The sequence below is a fragment of the Littorina saxatilis genome, linkage group LG12, assembly GCF_037325665.1.
Source record: "Littorina saxatilis isolate snail1 linkage group LG12, US_GU_Lsax_2.0, whole genome shotgun sequence".
Taxonomy (NCBI): Eukaryota; Metazoa; Mollusca; class Gastropoda; order Littorinimorpha; family Littorinidae; genus Littorina; species Littorina saxatilis.
The window spans coordinates 65,563,132-65,583,225 of NC_090256.1; the positions used below are offsets into that span (position 1 = coordinate 65,563,132).

At 39.9% G+C, this 20,094-nt stretch overlaps 2 protein-coding genes and 1 long non-coding RNA gene across 3 annotated transcripts; 2 read left to right on the forward strand and 1 right to left on the reverse strand.

The window, feature by feature from the left end:
• Positions 1-3,208: 3,208 nt before the first annotated feature.
• LOC138982572 (nuclear transcription factor Y subunit alpha-like) lies at positions 3,209-9,003 on the reverse strand. The gene is made up of 6 exons (XM_070355894.1): positions 8,863-9,003; positions 7,482-7,655; positions 5,309-5,558; positions 4,843-4,895; positions 3,847-3,969; positions 3,209-3,497 (listed from the first exon to the last, which is right to left on the reverse strand). The coding sequence occupies exons 2-6, from the start codon at positions 7,641-7,643 to the stop codon at positions 3,360-3,362; spliced, it is 726 nt and encodes a 241-aa protein (XP_070211995.1). The 5' UTR covers positions 7,644-7,655; positions 8,863-9,003; the 3' UTR covers positions 3,209-3,359.
• A 70-nt stretch (positions 9,004-9,073) lies between these two features.
• On the forward strand, positions 9,074-16,974 carry LOC138982573 (small nuclear ribonucleoprotein G-like). Its single transcript, XM_070355895.1, has 4 exons — positions 9,074-9,209; positions 12,006-12,028; positions 12,718-12,842; positions 16,640-16,974. The coding sequence occupies exons 1-4, from the start codon at positions 9,178-9,180 to the stop codon at positions 16,691-16,693; spliced, it is 234 nt and encodes a 77-aa protein (XP_070211996.1). The 5' UTR covers positions 9,074-9,177; the 3' UTR covers positions 16,694-16,974.
• Positions 14,645-15,861, forward strand: LOC138982574 (uncharacterized). Its single transcript, XR_011460892.1, has 2 exons — positions 14,645-14,783; positions 15,466-15,861. It is a non-coding gene; the product is annotated as an uncharacterized lncRNA (long non-coding RNA).
• Positions 16,975-20,094: the final 3,120 nt, after the last annotated feature.

Sequence of the window (20,094 nt, forward strand, 5' to 3'; positions counted from 1 at the left end):
ACTTGACTTAAATTCGATCAAAGTTTATTTTTCATATGTAAATTCCGAAGACATTCGACACAGACCAGTGAAAATTCACGACTAAACAAAACGAAACATTTTATTTAATATCAAAGTCAGGGACATACCCGACTCTGAAGACTGTGAAACCTGTCTACAGCTAATTCCCCGGAAATCGGCATATGCTGCCTGAATGGAGGGGTAAAAAACCGTCGTACATGTAAAGATCCAATAGTGCAAAAACATGAGTGAACTTGGGAGTTTCAGCCCATGAACCAAGAAGAAGACTACAGCTAACATGAGAAGATGTGTGCGAGTAAATGACATTACAGAGAAAGAGGTTGTGTATAATTTCTGTTGTCCAGGTTGGAGGCGGACTACGATTGAGACACTGTTCATTATTTGTAACAATTTGTTGTTTTTCTCTTTTTTGTATTAACTTTTACAGCCCCCACTCCCCTGTTGGGTGCATTGTTCCCCCTCCCTCATTGGATGCATTGTCATACATTGTTCATTGTTGTATTTGCATAAACTTAATCATGGTCAAATAAAACAAGACGTTATCATGAGTTTCTCTTGTTGGTGTGATTTGCGAGGTAGTACTACATAGAAAGGGGAACACTTACCATTACTGTGATGTGGGGTTACTTAATGTTTCACAAAATTAAACTTTTTTCAACTGCATATTTTAGTTTTGGCTACAATCATTAACAGAAGGGAATGATTGCAAATTGGTATTTGAATTTTTTATTATTTTTAAGGCTGGAGTCTACCCCTGAAAACAGGAAGTAGAATTAAAGTAGGTCACTCACCAAACTGCCATGTCCCAAAGAAAAAAGGTACAGTAACGTTGATAAAGAACTGATTGAAATCGGGTATTTAAAAATACTATTCTTTTCAATTTTACAAATATATTCAGTGGTGATTCCTTTGCAAAAGTTTGATACCCTATATTCAAGTTTCATAGATTATCTTATAAATAAGGGTCTTAACACCCCATTTTCTTTTTATTCCTATTCAAAGCAATCCTTTAAGGGTATTCATATTTTCAATGCGGTTAATACACCTTGGAGGTGACATAAGTTTGTTTAAAAAGTGGGTACAACGTTTTTTCTTGCAATTTACAAGTAACCGTGTTCCATTTAATGCTGTGATGAGGAACAAGTTGTGCAACTTGATACCTTTTTACTTTGATAATTACATTCATGTCGTGTGTCAAATTAAGCCTTCACGGTCAAGTCACTTTGTCATGGTGTCTGCTTCAAAATTTTCTGATATCATATGAAGCTTTTTTTTTTCTAAAAGAATGCATGCACATCAGTCACACACACAGGTATAATGATGAAATAGTCAACATGTTATAAATGCATGTAAAATCTTTATTTTCTCTGAAAGCATTTTTAGTCTTGTATTAACATTCTGAGGCAGATGAAATTATGTACACACACATTATAATAATCTGTACATAGCATGATGAACACAATTTTTCAGGCACAAAAACACACACCTTAAAATACTCTGAAACCACTGAAAGTAGAACAATTTTAGAGATCAAGCAAGAAGACTCAGAGGGAATTGCATATTGCATTTCGAACAGTACTCCGGGGATGCAATTGTAAGTTGCCAGAATCTCCCTTGGTTCATATGAGCATGAGCACAAAAAGTGTAAAGGCCTGTCCATATATGAAAATTGTTGCAAACATGTTAATCCCTTTTAAACATTTGCAATCGTCTTGTGTGTTCATGCCACACAAGATGACTACCGTACTTCTATTTCGATTCCCCAACCCCTGTTCCTAGCACAAGGGCTTTTCTCTGAGAACTTTTTAATTTACTTATCTTAAAAAATAAAATAAAATAAACGTTAAGAGCAGAGAAGACTTCAGCTGATTCTCTTGAAATGCAAGTTTACCATGACAATACACCGACAAGCTCAGTGCACTTTGTGCGAGACTGCTCCTTATTCTAAGATAACCTCAAAATAATATTCTAACAAGCAAATTGAAGCACACCTTCTTTTATCCAAAGGGTGTAAAACTGACAACACGTTTGTACTTACCTAATATGTAATGAAAAAATAGTGGGGTTCAACCTTTAAAATGATATATCTATCAAAACGTACCAGTATTGTTCACCACTTGACTTCACTGTCAGGTAAAGCCTGTTCTTATTATACGCTGCATGTAGTGTGAAAAAGTACTGTGTGCAGTGAATCACACTGCATCGGTTTCGATTTCAGGAGTAGAAAGGTATGTCTCCCGCAGTAGACGCTGACTGGCCGGCTGGCAGTTACGCATTCAAATAACACATTGTAACATTATGATGACATCAAAAGTCTGACAATATTTCTTTAAAATTGGGTTCCAGTCTGGATCTCGGTAAAGACATGTTAAGAAGCAGACAGCCTTTATTCCTGCATGCAGCACACCTGTACTTCGTATATATAGAACAGGCTTAACTGACTCGGGGTCTGTGCATTCAAGTCACCTGCTACACCTATGACAATGGCCAGTTGCAATCGTTTACAGGCAGGCAGGGTGTGCTGAAGAAAATGTTCCATTTTTATGTAATTATTTAATGGACAATAAAGTACTGTTATTGTTATTATTTCTGATAAGATACCACGCGGTAGTATCCATCCACCCTGTTTCTAACAGATCAGCTTGCTCTGATAAAGTAAGAATCAAAACTTATTTCACCAGAGTGAGAGTGCTTTTTACAGCAATTAAAAGACAGATACTATACAGAATTCAAATTGAAACATTTGAAATGAGGAACACACTGGATTCAACATTACACATAACTGTACATGTATCAGAACGAAGAGGACAATTTTGAAATGGTAGCATGCAAGTGTCAGTTAAGACCCACATGAGGGACCTGAGGCCAGTTGCAAGGGTTAGCTGGCACCTTCACCTTTGCTTAGGCCAACTGGAAGTGTGAAGGGGTGAGAGCATTGTCACAGTCAGGAGACTTCTACAGTAGGCACTGACTTCAAGTAAGAGTATAGTTTTGCTCACAACTTCGTATTTCAATATTTATCAACATTCAGTTCAAGACAGCGACCTGTTATGCAAGCACACACATCCGTTTCTGATATATACACAAGGCGCACGTACATGCACGCACACTCCCTCTCAGACGCAGCAACAACACGCACACACATTCATGTATAAAACCACTTATTCAAACACATTCAGGCCAGACCCGTCTTTCAAAATCAGTTCTTGCAGAATATCACAACCACCTTTTCACTCACTCCCAACCAGTCACACAGCAATTAGCACAGGGAGTTTTGAGTTCTTCACAATTCCCAGCAAAATTGTCCACCGACACTGTACACAGAAGGTCACATCCGTCTATTGACTCATTGCTGATAACATGGGCATCCCAAACTTCTGATCCGGTTTTTCATCACCTATTTGGCCGACAAAAATACCACCGCTACCTCTGACCCGGTTCATTGCATGTCGATGCCTGGACTCGTACAGGTATTTCTGAAAAAACAGCGTAAAATGTTTAAGCCAATGTTAAATTAAATTACTGATGTTCATCTGAGATTGACTTTTCATCATCAAAGAGGTTTACAAAGCATATCACACGATTCGCAAAATATTTAGCCAGCAACCTTTTTCACCCATGTCAAAAAATAAATCAACAGATGTAATAAATAATCTTTCAACCAAAAGCATTAAAAGGTACTTTTATACTTTTCCCCCGACTGCATAGTATAGAAGAAAAAAAACTCCCATTTACCCCCTTATTACTCGCTGAAATAACCACAATATTCACTAAAACAAAATTCAGTATACCTTTATCCCTATCATAAGTAGTAATAATACTGACCTGTCTTTCTTTGGGAATTTTGCCTGCTGCTTCAAGTTTGGCCCTGGCTTGTCGACGTTTGAGGATGCGATGATACTGTTTAGCGTTCACATAAAGCGGCTCATCTCCTGTGTCTGTCCCAGGCTGTAAACAAGTTTCACATTTTTACTTTCATGGCAATAACAGATGCGTGGAGAAGTTTTTTTGTTTTTTTTAAATATACTGACTCAAGGCTGACAATAAGATGTTCCACCAATAACACCTACTGGCTAGATTTGTTCACCAGTAGGAATTCCAATGCTGGTTTTATTTCAGTTTCTTTCTGTAGTACCTTTTTTTTTTTAACACCGGTATAGCAAAGCCAAAGGGAGATATTGCATTACAGTCAGGCTAGGTAGTTCTCCATCAATGCAATGATAAACCTATACATAGCACCGGACTGTAGTGTTTACATGTACTTCATGTTTTTGTTGTTGTTTTTGAAACAAAAATCAGGCATGTTCTGCATTCTGTGATGCCCTCTGACCCGTAAACCTGTCTCCAGCAGTGGAGAAAAAACATGCTCAGATGGCACACTCTTTGCCATAATAGCATTCAGGTGTTTCCATTGATCACTACGGAAATGCACAAAGAATACTGGTTAAATAGTTAACCGTGTTTTTAGTAAATACTGCTGCAGCTGTACCACTGGCTGTAATTTTGTTTGACGAATTCCCTATGCTAGTGTAATATGATCACTGCATCTTTATTACTAGAGCTAGATTTCACATTTGGTAGCATGCACCAGTTTGTGAAATGACCAGCAAACTCACAGCAAAAGCCTCTAATAAAACAAACCAATATCCATCGATGCCTACTTACAACAAAAGATGTTGTGAGATTATAAACACACTGTTTGTCTTCAAATGTATAACATGTATTTCCAAAAATGCCCTCTGTAAGAAAAGAATGAAGAGCTACAGTGATATATATACTTGAGGAACACCACTGAAGCAGGCACAGTGAACAAAAACTCACCACAGGAAGTTGCTGACCAAGATTTTGTGTGGGCAGGTTGATGACTTGAATACCTGCAAACAAAGTGATTTCAAAACTTAATTTACAGAAACAAAAAGACTGGAGATGATACATTGCATCCTATACTTTTACAGGGAAACAAAACAAAGACAAAATGAAAAAACTAAAAATGTCTGATTATCAACCACCCGGAGCTAAATCAGTAAATGTAAAAAAATAAAAAATAAATTATTTTTAAAAAAAGAGAAGAAAATAAGTACAGTACCTGATTTGGAAGTATAATTTCCACTATATTTTGAATGAGTGTTTGCACAACTGTGTGTGAATTTGTTTGTGCATGTGCACGAATCTTTGCGTGCGTGTGTACTTGTCTGGGTGGTTGTAGAACTGTTTCTATTTCACCCAGTTTCTGACTCAGAACGTTGGCAGTCAATTTGTTTTTGGATTTCTGACTGAGAAAGCTCACCTTGTGGAAGTTGAACAGGTTTGTTGTTGGCATCCACCAAGACAAAAGACGTCTGGCCGTTAATCGTGACCTGGTTGAGGAACAACATCTGAGGCAGGCCGGACGTGTTGACCGTGCCGTTGCTGGAGGTGGTGGCCACAGAAGTCTGACCGCCGGCCTGTGCCTGTAGAACTGCAGGCTGTTGCTGTGCGAAGTTGCCCATCACAGACATTGCACCCGCATTGGACATCACCGTTGCACCCCCTGCTGCCTGATAGAACAACAATTTTTTTTGTATATATATTATGAATAATAACAAATAGCATACAAAGTAAGATGTATTTTTATAAATACAGTGGAAGTGGAACCCCACCTTTTAGGACCCTGCTTTCTCAGATGTTCTGTTCATAACCTTTGTGAATTTAAAGGCACAGTGCAGCTCACAGCCTTCGTTTTGCGTTTTTGTTGCAGCTGAGTGCATTTACAGTTCAAAAATCCTCCTATGGTAGTAAAACAAACCCAAAACTACCCAACGACGACATCTGTGAAGCTCGACAGTTTCTTGTTCACGCGAGTGCATAAATTAACCTAGTTATTACGTTGGTGTTTGGTCGGAGTTCGATTCAACTGAGTGATTCCGGCCTCCATTTTGTTTTACACAAACTCATGATGACGTCTGACATAGTTTGCTAGTGACGTGTCTTTTTGTGCATGATATGGTGATCTACCTGATCTCAATTTAGATCCTAAAATAGGTCAAGACCAGCCGGGTCCGACTACGAAATTAATTCGTAAAAAAATCGCAGTTCTTGACTCTTTGGGTGCAAGTCAATTCTTTTTTTCTTTATTTGGTGTTTAACGTCGTTTTCAACCGTTCAAGGTTATATCGCGACGGGGAAAGGGGGGGGATGGGATAGAGCCACTTGTTAATTGTTTCTTGTTCACAAAAGCACTAATCAAAAAATTGCTCCAGGGGCTTGCAACGTAGTACAATATATGACCTTACTGGGAGAATGCAAGTTTCCAGTACAAAGGACTTAACATTTCTTACATACTGCTTGACTAAAATCTTTACAAACATTGACTATATTCTATACAAGAAACACTTAACAAGGGTAAAAGGAGAAACAGAATCCGTTAGTCGCCTCTTACGACATGCTGGGGAGCATCGGGTAAATTCTTCCCCCTAACCCGCGGGGGGGAGGGTGCAAGTCAATGAAACTTGGTAGTTCTTCTAACGGATAGCTGCCTGAGGTATGACTAAAAGCCCCAGGGGCTCCGTGCACCTGAATTTGACAAGTTCAGTACCTTTAAGACTCCCTCCATTTAAAGACCTGATTTTCTAAGATTGTGTTCTTTTCCTGGTGAAGCTTCCAGAAGCGAAAATTCGTAATCGTCTTGTGTCGTCTTTGTATCAGTGAGTACAGTCATCCTTTGTTTTTTTAACTTTGTTCATCTTAACACAGTCACTTTGTTGTTTAGATTTCTAAGATATGTTGAGGTCTTAAAAGGAAGTTCCCCTTTAGTCAATTATGAAAAGAATTGGGGCGAAGTCAATGGTAGTTACAATGTATTACATAATCAAAGGAACGTAGGAAGGGGTTCAGATATATATACTGCAAACTGTTTATGCTATCCAATCCACTTACCTCAACTTTAAATAACATTGACATTTTAACTTTGCCAACATTTGAATATTTCAGACAGGAAATAGTACATCACATGAACCAATCTACCACCAGGTTAACTATAGTGTAAAACAAGTCGCGTAAGGCAAAATTACTACATTTAGTCAAGCTGTGGAACTCACAGAATGAAACTGAACGCACTGCATTTTTTCCCAATGACCGTAGTCCGCCGCTCGTACAAAGGGCGGTGAAATTAACGACCCTGTTTAGCGCGGAAGTGATTGCGCTCTGCTGCATAGCACGCTTTTCTGTACCTCTCTTTGTTTTAACTTTCTGAGCGTGTTTTTAATCCAAACATATCATATCTATGTTTTTGGAATCAGGAACCGGCACGCACAGACACAGACACACAGCACGACCCTCGTCTCGATTCCCCCTCTATGTTAAAAACATTTAGTCAAAACTTGACTAAATGTAAAAAACTAACACTCTAATGTCAACAAACCAGAGTATTTCTTTTTCAATACATAAATTCCCAGACTTTAGAATTGCAGCGTGAATTATACCTGCACTACTTCTGGTTGTAACTGTGCCACCTGTCCATCCTGTGTGATGTACTGGATGCTTGTGACACCTGTGCCGTCGTCAGCTCCTGCCGCGTTGACTGTTACTGTCAAGGGCTGTTGTGTTTCTGCATCGTACACTGTGATCTGCTCACCTTCAGCCATGTCGATCTGACTCTGAAACATGGAATGTACTTATAGATTTTACTCTTAGAATGAGAGATCTTATAAATGCTTTAACTTTTAGTGTCAATTAGTATCCATGTAGCCCTACTGGATGCAAATTGGTCATTTGCTTTACCATTCACAGCATGCTGAAGCAAAATTACTTACTTTGAGTTTGAACCTTCGCTGTGAGATACTTTTTTTACTAGCTCAGTAGCTGTTCTTCAATAGTTTTAGTCAAAACAAAAAATTTTGCAAGATAAACTACTTCCTCCTGTGGGAGTGGATTTTGTGTAAACTACTGTAAAGGCTAATGTGGCGAACTTCAGAAAGTACTAACCACTTTAAATGCTATTACTGTATTAGTATAGTTATAGTTGTACAGAAGGGGTCCAATCCACCCAGAGTGGGTGCATTTCCTGCAGGTGTTTTTCCTGCATACAATTACAACTACAAGGAATGCACTCGGGTGCAGTTCCTGGTGGAAAAACAGACCACACTTTAATCTTGTGGCGGAATTAATTTGTATCTATACTGATACAGGAACACCTAGAAGCACCCACTTCAGGTGGAATTAGACCCCTTCTGATGTACTTACAGAGGGTCATACTTATAGCTAACTGAACCTCCCTGAAGTCTCATTCACTCACTGTCTGTATCACTATCAGTGACAGTGTATGCACTATGTGGCAGTGTACTCAGCGTTACTGTTATATAGTGTTAATGTTAGCAAGAACATAAACACACACAATAAAAGGATTAAAAACAGACCTAAAAACAATAATTTGACAATTTCCGCCAAGTGAACACGGGTTTGTGCGGTTTGTTCTGTGTGACATCGACACATTTGTTTTGGTAGGTTGGTGGTTCACTGTTTATTATTTGAAGGTGATGATGCTTTTTGTAGATCAGATCGATTTTTAAACTTTTCCCCTTCGAAATGACGGAAACACCATCCGTCTCCGACCAAACACAACTGATCAGAAACTAATAGGTGACCAATGAAGTTGATCAACACTTTTTACACAAACGATTTGAGCCAACGGAATCTGCAGAACCGAAGGACCAACCAGCGACAGAGATTTCTGATCTTGAAGAACTCATTGGGTGGCATATCACAACTCTCATCAATGAAGAATAACACCGTAAAACTAATACCGTTGCACAAAATACCTGAACAAACAATGTGTCTAAACTACAGCAGTTAACATTTCCTTACCTTCACTTATACTCGACGATGAATTTATAAGGAAGTACACCTCAAGGAAAAAGATGGCGAACTTGGTTCAACTTGTTACAGTCATGAGTGACGTCACCTGAATTACACTATTCAACTTTTCAATTTTTTTTAATATTTATTGTATAGTAATAATCAAAACTAAAGCAAATTGACAAAAATGGGTTGCTTTTGATAAAAATAGTACATTTTGTATTAACCTTATTATGCCTAAAAATCGGCAGCAACAGACGAACGCGCGTTTCTTCAAACGTTGACTAACTTTCAGGTCGGGAAGAAAAATCCGCTTTCATCACGATGAGTAAAGCACATCCACCAGAGTTGAAGAAGTGAGTTCAAACAGGAAATCTTTTTTTAGTATTTTGTATTAAGGTAGTGTGTTTTTGAATATTGCTACTAGATGCTTTATTGAATTGCGGTTGTGTCTTCTTTTACGGGCTGTAGACAACAATGGCGTCTGTCACTTCCGGTTCGTTTTCCCAACGTTGTTATTGTATTTGTAGTAACTAAACGACTGTTGTTACTTATTTATAACAGTTATTGCTTGCAAAATAAAGTGTTCGGCTCATTGCCTTTGTTAATATTTCGTAGAGGAACCTTAGTATAATACTATTAATAGTTACTGTCGCTTGCAAGTGAGAATGAAACGAAGTCTTCTGTCTTTCGAGTTTCCACTATACGACTGTCGACTAGTCTACGAGTGCGAATACCAAATAAAAGTAAAAGTACTATTACTAAACTTGACATCAGAACGTTGTCAAACGGAAACTTATGGAAATTAGTTGAGTAAATGGATGAATTGTGCAGTAGAAATTGGAGAACGAACGGATTTAAAAAAGAAAGCCCGTGTAGGTTCAGGGGCTCACATCTATGAGAGGTGTCATAGGACAAATGTCCTGGACAATGCAAAAGTGATAGGACATTAAATTTTGTCCTGAACAAAAATAAATCAATAGGACTTTTTTATTTTTATTTTTTTTTTTATCTCGCAACAAAACGTAAATGGGGGAGGGGGAAACGTCTTTCTTCGGCGCCGAAGTTTCACTTTTTTTTTAGAGCGACGGTTTCATCTGGCTCTGGCTGCTCAGAGGCCGGAGGGAGCTCAGTTTCAGGGGTACTAGCTGCAGACGAGGGCAGAGATTTGAAGTGCAAACGCTTCTGGTCTTTTTCTGACTCCAATTTTCGTTTTGGCGGCATGTTACTTTTTTTGGAAAAAAACCGCGAAGGGAGGCAACTGTCAACCGGCTTGGAGCATTCAGAGTTGCGACCCTTGGAAGCTCTTCTCTATAAAACGCACATAAAGTCTCCCCAAGTTTCGTCTGCTTGGAGAGACACATCGCTTCGCAAAACATCGATAAAATAGCAAATCAAACTACTGTAAATTGGAAATTACTGACAATGTCCGGATCAAATGAAAGCGTAATCGGACAATGACCACTTTGTGACAAAAACAATCGGACATATGTCCTCTTGCATAAAAAATAGATAGGATATTTGGAAAAAATATCCGTGTATGTCCGAAGTCCGACGTGGATGTGAGCCCCTGTAGGTTAGGTAGCAATATTCGATCATGTTAATTTGAATTTGGATAAAGTACCGGTACACCGGTCCCCCTTCTTTTGAATGTGATTTGATGCCATTGGCATTGATGATTGACCACAGGCGGAAGGTATCGTCCACTGGACTACTACTATCACAGAAAGACTACAAGGTACGTCACTCACCTTCGAGTCTTCTGTGTTCTTGGAGTCGCTTCCTGGGGAAAAATATTGTTCAAGACGGTTTGCCTCTTCCTACAGTCTGTGTAAGGTCAAATAAATACAGTTGAATGATTGTTTGAACTGTATGTACCTTTAATTTTCAGCTTCCGTCCGCTGCAGGTTGTTTTTAACCATCATTTGGACGAATCTTCGTTTGCGAGTCGCTAATATCCACTTTGCGTCAAATCATGCATCCGCACCGAATATGCATACCAGCGCTCATTGGTTAATAACAGGCTATTCGATGATTATTTTCATTGGTCGACTGAAATCGTCTGCATCGGTTCCGTTCGTGCAACGAAGAGTGGCAACGATATGGCAGAGGCCAACGTTATCCAAGCTGCTCTTGGGGGGCATAATTTTTTTTGGTTAGGTCAAGCCGGCACAGGAAAGTCTACTTTAGTTAAAAAATTAAAATGTCAACTGGAACAAACAGGAAAAACAGTCCGCATCACGGCAACAACAGGTATTGCAGCCAGTCGGCTGAGCGGCACCACAATCCACAAATTCGCTGGGATTATGGATGGCCGTTTTAGCGACAAAGATATCATTAGTCGTGTCGTGCATGATGCAGATTGCAGATTGCGAATAACACTAACAACAGTAACAGCGATAACATTTAAAAAAAAACACCACATGCATCAACACACTATACATCTAGACATATAATTTTGAAAAAATAATGTTTACTTTCAGCTAATTTTATGAAACGAAACAATTTAGTTTTTCGCTCGTTTCTTGTTCATTCATAAATTCAGTACTTACCAAAAAATTACCTTTTCCTCATTTTGAATGAAGTGGCAAACGGTTCTTCACTAATACCGAAAGTGAAAACTCCCGTGGGTAGCTTCCCTTTGATGCACAATATTTACTTATGTTTTAGACCAATGAGCGCTGGTATGCATATTCGGTGCGGATGCATGATTTGACGCAAAGTGGATATTAGCGGCTCGCAAACGAAGATTCGTCCAAATGATGGTTAAAAACAACCTGCAGCGGACGGAAGCTGAAAATTAAAGGTACATACAGTTCAAACAATCATTCAACTGTATTTATTTGACCTTACACAGACTGTAGGAAGAGGCAAACCGTCTTGAACAATATTTTTCCCCAGGAAGCGACTCCAAGAACACAGAAGACTCGAAGGTGAGTGACGTACCTTGTAGTCTTTCTGTATTGTTGTATTAGCTGTAAGTTGTGTAATCTACTTCCAGGAGAAAAAATACAAATTAGGCAGCGAGAAAACAATGTAGGCGCAGTCGAAATACAGAAATTTGAGAAAACACTGATATAGTGATAGACAATACATGTGTGTAATTAGCTGAGTTTTTATTGAGCTTTATTTGTTGTTTTGTCTGTTTTCAGATACATGGAAAAGAAGCTTACCCGTAAGTTGCATTTCAAATTTAATAATGCATTTCAAATAAAAAATATTACTTTCACAGTGCTTCCAAGTTCCTTGGTCATGGTTGACAGAGAACCTCACAAGTCTCTGTATTTGTGATACACTCGTACAGAGCAGATTTTTTTCCCTAAGATGCCAACGCGGTTCCAGGTCTCAAAGGATCATGGTTAATTAATTGTACACCAACAAATGAATGACATAATTTGAAGTACACAGTGTGAATGGTGCATGTACATGTACAACCAATATGGAATTTGTTGAGAAATGTCAGTGTTTATCCCTTATTGGATCGCGTTGATTGCAAACAACACATAATTTCAACATTGAATCCTTTGAAAAGCAGTGTTGCTCTTAACCCTTACACTGGTGCAATCCTGTAACACATGTTACATAGCCACTGGTGAATTAACAGAGAGAAAAATAAAGAAAAACGGTCATATAGGTTTTCGCATCCATGGGAGGTAATCAGACTGAGCCAGTAGCGCGACATGTCGTGACAACCAGGTGACAGTATAAATAAAGTAGCGCGACATATGTCGCGACAACCAGCCTAAGGGTTAAGGCTCTGTCTTCAGTCATTTGCCCAGAGCAACTTTTTTTTTTATCAATCATTTGTTTTACTCATTTTATTTTTAGCCTGCCTTTCTATACATGCACTTTTTTGGTGTGCAGTGAAGCTGAATGGAGGAAGGATGGTAACAGGCATCCTGCGTGGCTTTGACCCCTTCATGAACCTGGTTGTGGATGAGAGCATAGAGGAAACAAAGTCTGGAGAGAAACGATCGATTGGCATGGTGGTAGGTTTCCATCTGGCAACATTTGACATGGCTATTTCATACATAGGGAAATCTCTCTTGGGCAACTTCTGCAGTTGTGAATTGTATGCCACTTCTTGGCAGATTACAAAAAACTAGGAGAAAAAACTTTTTCATTCTGTAGATTTTGTTTCATGCTAACATTAGAAGAGTACCAAATATTATTTGGGGTGACAGTGATTCCCCCCCGCGGGTTAGGGAGAAGAATTTACCCGATGCTCCCCAGCATGTCGTCGTAAGAGGCGACTAACGGATGCTGTTTCTCCTTTTACCCTTGTTAAGTGTTTCTTGTATAGAATATAGTCAATGTTTGTAAAGATTTTAGTCAAGCAGTATGTAAGAAATGTTATCCTTTGTACTGGAAACTTGCATTCTCCCAGTATGGTAATATATTGTACTACGTTGCAAGCCCCTGGAGCAATTTTTTGATTAGTGCTTTTGTGAACAAGAAACAATTAACAAGTGGCTCTATTCCATCTCCCCCCCCACCCCCTTCCCCGTTGCGATATAACCTTCGTGGTTGAAAACGACGTTAACCACCAAATAAAGTAAAGTAAAGAAAGTGACAGTGATTCTGATATGGTGGTTCTGTGTTGATGGGAAGTATAACTAGTATAACTATAAGGGTTCTCCTTGTAAAATCGAAAAGGATTTGTCTGTCAATGAAAGACAACAAGAGTTATCAGATTTTCAACTGAAAGCTGACTTCAGTGTGTTCACAATAAGAATCACTGGGGTTGGGGGCGGGTGGAAGTTTCATCTTTAAGGGCAGACACCACAGTGAAAAAAGTGATTTTTTTGTTCCCTGGTCATTTCGGTTTTCTTTCTGATTCTGGATTTTGAACCTCTTCTGGTTACTCTGATGTACTGATTTTAGATCAGAATTAATCATAAACGGTCAAAACGGCTAAATGAACAATGTATGTGTATGCAATTGTGTATTGAACAAACACAAAACAGCAAAAAAATGCGTATGTTTGAGAGGTGAATGTGAGTCAAACACATCGTCAACGGTGGTCACGTTAGCATGACTGGAATGAGTTGTCTTTTCTTTGCTACAATCAGTTCATACCGCGGACAACGGGAATTTCCGTTTACAGATTTCGCGCCGTTAGTAACAGCAACTAGAAGACATTCCAATGAGCCGAAGACAACCGATGAAGATTCCGGGAGATTCCGTGTGAAAAGTTTTGTCTACTGACCAATCGAATCGCGGATATTAAACTTCGTTTATGCTCGGTCTCGTTCGGTTCGATTCGGCCTTCCCAGAATGCAATATTCTTGATTTCCGCCAGGTCTCGCCAAAGGCGATGTGAAACATCTACAGCTGCGATTTTCCTTGGATATCTTTGTGGAAACTTCAGTTTATCACACGCTTTGCCCCGATTTCAGTGCTTGACACGCAAAGGAGATAATTATCGACTAAAATCAGATCAGTTGCAGAGGCTGGCGTGACAGAAGTTTAAAAAGAAAGTGCGAGTCGATAGTGTCGTCTGCTATTGCTACGAACGAATCGGAAGATCAAGTTTGTGCATTCTTCTTCGTCCAGAATGAAAATTGGCTGGAAACTATGCTGCTTCCCTTGCAACAGCTGAGATGGAGCAAGAAATCACCACCGGTGGTGTACGTTTGAAGCACGTTGCCATGAGTGTTTTGAGCCACGACTTATTTTAGAGTTGCGGAGCGGAATGCGTACGGCAAAAAGGACAACACGGAGTTTGCCATTTATGGCAACGAGAAGGCAGACCCTATCTTTTCTCTTGAAAAAAGCAAATAAACTGCTTAGAAAAAGAACAATCAATACAAAAATGAATATGTTCAGCCATGGTGCAACTTGCATCTCCTGGGAAATCTGGTGCAGTGAATACTAGCCCAAGCAGAGCAGGGAAGATTCCAAGCAGCTGATAAGCAAGATGGTAGTAGGTATGTATTTTTTTCTTCTTTTGACAAACATGTAGAAGTTTATATATTTGTTTGGTTATGTGTGTGTGTGTGTGTGTGTGTGTGTGTGTGTGTGTGTGTGTGTGTGTGTGTGTGACTGTTTTATGCTGAAGAACAGAATCTAAGTAACAACACCCTGATGCAAAGAAACCGAATAGGATGCAAATTTAGTCAGTTATGTGCTGCTACTGTGAAGCTTGGTTGTCACAAGGTTTGTCAGTGTTGGGGCAAAACATCTGTTCTTTCCTCATTTATTTTCTCGAGCATATTATATATAGCTTGCTCCTGTGATCACAGTTTTCTTGTGGCTCAAACAAACATGCATTCACATGGCCCAGTGAGTGAACATTGCTTGTGGTCATACGTCCCATGCAGACCATATGGTTTCTGCATGCAATGTATGTGCAATAGCTGTAAACCAGATCAGCACTGCCTAATAGTACCATTCACATGATTTGTCAACATCTTTTTGTTCACTGCTTGACTATCAGCACTGACATATGCATGCGCCCAAATATCGTGTTACCATGTATCACAATATTAGAATACCTTTTTTCAAATGTGTGTGTAAGGGGGGGGAGGGTCATTGTTGGGAAAATGTGAATAGCAGTATATGAGTTTGTCATAGACATATATTAATTTTGAATTTATGTTGTCTCTACAGATGCAGAAGCTGGAGAGGAGCTTCCAAAGTACCCATGGCATTGCAAGGCAATTCACAGAAGTCAACCCAAATATTGTAGTATAGAAAGTAAAGGACACTGTCATATGACTCCCTGATTATTCAAAGCAAGTCCAAAAGAGGTCCAAGATAAAAGGCTTCACTGATAACAAGTTGGGAGTTATGGATGGGCATACTTTACGCAGCGTGAACATAACGGATGAGAGTTGATCATTGTGACCTTCGAACAGTTTCCTTGGTGCTTGCAGAACACTGGGTGTTGTTATTTTAAATTTTGTTGAATTTAGTTTCTGTTTTTCTTGTGGAACTAAGCAAGACTTGTTGTTTTGTTAGTGTTGTTTTGTTACATGTTTCATAAACGTTTGTGTACAAAAAATACATTTTCTTCGCGTTTTGTGTATTTTCTCAAAACTACTTTTTTGTCACTTCAAAAGCCTAAGGCTTTTTTTCTTATGAACTTGCGTTGTTGAAACTTTGCATACATCTTGAGTGTGTTATTTTGCAGAAACTGATAGAGTGATTTCTTGAAAAAAATATTTATTGAGAAGTTATACCGTTTTGGGGGGCGTTTTTTCATGAAACTCAACATCACTCACTTTCATCACTGATATTTTTTAAATGACTTGAGATATCAAAAAACGACTCTATCAGTTTCTCGGCATTGTGCTAAAGTATAAATAACAAGCATCAAAACAAAATTTCATGCAGTTTTAAAAAAGCCTTAGGGTTTTAAAAAGGGGCAGTTTGGCGGCCATCTTGGATTGCTACCATGGCAACCGATGGTCCAAATTTTTTTTTTTTTTCATTTTCTCAGGAGATGGACTGAGTACTTAAATTCTGAAACATTTGTTGACCCAAGAGTTAAGAAACAAAAAAAATCACTTTTAACACCAGTGCCTCCCCTTAAAAGCAGTAAAGTAATCCAGAGTAACAAAAACAAATAGAATGGTCACAGGCAGCCTTTTTAAAATTATTAGTGTCAGCTTTTGTTTTTTTTATCAACCAAGGAAAATTTACCTGATTGAATTGTGTAAATGCCATACTTGATAATGATATGGTGGTGTAACACTTTTGTCACCAGATATGATACATGCTGAAATGAAGCTCCTAAATTGCTTGCTTTTGTTATCCTCATTTACATTTTGTTTGATTTCAGGTGGTGCGGGGGAACAGTATCGTGCTTCTGGAGTCATTAGACAGAGTGATGTGAAAGAATTCAGTGTCATCATGTGTGTTGTCTTTTATTGTGTCATTTTGTTCATTTCATTCATTTATTCGCAGTGAAGCTTGTGTGCATCAAAACCTTTCATTTCATGTAGATCAATCCCCAAGTGTGTGTGCTTGCAAGAGGGTGAGAGAATGAAGAAGTAAAAGCAGAACATGTGGGTGTAATAGTGTGTGCAAGTTGATGTCTGTTCCACAGCTACATTTTCTTTTATTTGGTACAACTGAGAATTGATGTTCCTTGGAAATAAAACCGTTGAGCTGAAATGTTTATGAGGTTGTGTGTGTCTGAATGCAAGGTGTATGAGCATTGAGGTATCTGCTAACTTTTTTCCACCCAAATCTGCTCACATCTACATGAAAATACTCCTCAATATGAAGATGATTTTTAGTTCAGGAATTTCTTTTGCCCACAGCAGTCATTCTGAATTGTTGGAAGTAAAAATCCTGTGACTTGCAAAGAATGCAAATTCACAGAGAATAGGGACAATAAAATTCCAGAGGTTACTGTGCCCATTTGTATATGTTGCATGCATGATTGAATTCAATTCCAAAACAAGCTGGTGCTGAAAATACACAACTTTGCCTTCAAAATGAATTTTATGTTGTTTTGACTGTAGAGAGATCAAGATGGGTACCTGTATGTGTAACTCGGTTTAGATTCTGAACAACTCGAAGCGGGTGTACTAATCGCAGACAGCCACTTTTATTAAGGAAAGCCCGTCCAAACTTATACTGTTCAAAAAAAGAAACGCATAGCTTGTAATATTTGGTTAATTTAGTTATATGGCTACAAGGATATCCACCAAACTGCAGAAAATGTTTATCTGGTCGTCGACCTTTCGTCCATTGCCACAAGTGAGCTCTGCACGTGACGCATGCGTTATCAGTGGCTACAATGTCAAAATTGCTCATTTGGCATGACCACTCGTCATGCTTCAGTGTAATCTCGTGAAACTCGGGGAATATTGAGCTCTCACCATGTCTTCCAAAACCCATAAAAGCGGATTGTTCGCCACAAAGAAATCAGACGACAATTCAGCGACGAAAGATGGCCCGATTGAGCAGAGAAGACCGCCAAATTGCATTGGGTCGTTTACAAGCAGGCCAAAGTCAAAGTGCAATCGCCAGGCACTTCCATGTGTCCCAGAGCACCATCAGTAGACTGGGTCAGGTTTCAAGCCACTGGCTCCGTTGCTGACTTGCCACGAGCGGGAAGACCAAGGGCGACAACTGCTGCTCACGACCGCTTCATACGGCTCCGCCACCTCCGGAATCGTTTCCTGTCGGCCTCATCTTCTGTCCAGGCTCTCCCCGGGCCACACCGATTATCGGACCAGACCGTGCGAAACCGCCTGCATGAAGCTGGTTTGAGAGCTCGCAGACCTCACAGAGGAGCTGTCCTCACCCGTCGCCATCGCCAGAACCGAGTGCAGTGGGGCAACCAGCACCTTCGCTGGACCGTCCGGAATCACTGGAGACACGTGTGGTTCAGCGACGAGTCCTACTTCCTGCTCCAGCGACATGATGGTCGGAGGAGGGTCTACCGGAGAGTAAACGAACGTTACGCGCCCAACTGTGTGGATGAGGCACCCGTTCATGGTGGTGGAGGCGTCATGGTGTGGGGGGCGATCAATACCGCTGGAAGGAGCACCCTGGTGCACGTCCAAGGGCGCATAACTGCCCAGCGATACGTGGAGGAAATTCTGCGCCCACACGCCCTTCCTCTTCTGGCTGACCAGGATGCCATATTCCAGCAGGACAACGCTCGCCCGCACACAGCACGACTCACCACCCAGTTCCTCACCGACCACCATGTCCAGGTGCTTCCCTGGCCATCCATGTCGCCAGACATGAACCCGATAGAACACCTCTGGGATGAATTGGACAGACGTGTGCGCAGGCGAGAAGAAGCGCCGGCAAATCACCGCGATCTATTGCAGGCACTTCAGGAGGAGTGGGACACCATCCCACAGCAAGATATCCGGCATCTGATCCAGTCCATGCCCAGAAGGTGCCGGGCAGTTGTTGCTGCTCAAGGCAGTCGCACCCCCTACTGACTTGACAGCCTCGGCACCCAATCGTATTGATTGACTGATTGATTTGAAGATGCAAATGAACTGTGTGTGCATTCAACTGTGTCCATACCAAATTTCAAACAAATAATCTAAATATTGGATTTTCTGTTAATTTTTTCGAAAAATAAAACAAATTTGGCAAGTAGCAACTATGCGTTTCTTTTTTTGAACAGTATATATCTGATAGGTCTTGCAGCTGTGGTGCTGAAAGATGTCACATAGAATTACTAATATTTAAAAAATTGCATGATTATCTCTGATTAATTTGTGAGCGGAATTGCCTTTTCTCTTTGGTTGGAAAAATCGACCCACATCTTGAAATCAGTACATTGAAATCTGCTAATGTGTACCCTATGCATGCTCATGCTGGTTAACTATGCTGAAATTGTACAGACGGAGACATTTTACACGTGTTGGCTAGCGCAACATGTAGAACTCGAAAAATGCTTTGCATTTGGTGACGTTACACATAAACGGGGCGTCGTAGCTACAGGTGCACGTCTTGGGTACACCTCGTCGGATCTAAATCACTGGAATATATCCCTCATAAAGTACTAATACCGGTAATATGTCAACTGAAAATTGGATTTCCCTTGTTTGACTGAGTTAGCGCCGTGTAACGTCGGACTCAGAGACTACTCAAACTCTTTATTTTACTAATTTTAGTGGGGGGGGGGTCCAAATTTCTGTTAGTGACAATTCGACAACGCGAAGCGTTTTGTTGAGAGCGCGAAGCGTTCGAAGCTCTCAGGGGGGATATATGTTGATATAAACGAGGAAAATGGAACAATCTGGTGCAATCTGAGCCAAGAAACTCCCCTAATACGCCTTCCCAAAAGTAAATTTAAGAAGACAAATTTGGATCAAAGCAAGGACAATTAATCGATCAGGTGCAACCTGAGCCATCAAATTACCAAACTACTTTTCAAAATCGTCAGGTAGAAGACAAAAGCCGGCTCCTAGGGGGGTCCGGGGGCATGCCCCCTCCGGGAAAATGTTAATAAATATCAAGGAAAATGGAGCAATCTGAGCCATCAGTTTTTCTTTATTCTCAATATATAATAATAATAATAATAAATGAGGATTTATATAGCGCAACATCATAACTTTACAATTATGCTCTTTGCGCTTGACATATATATATATATATTTTTTTTAATGCTAGGGGGGGGTCCAGAAACCCCCCCTGGATCCGCCCCTGAACATAAGTGTACAGTAAATATACTGAGTAATACGGAACAGTGGGCCAAAAGTATAAAGCATGCCCAGCACAACCAACATATGTGCTATCGGGGATCCTTGGCAATGT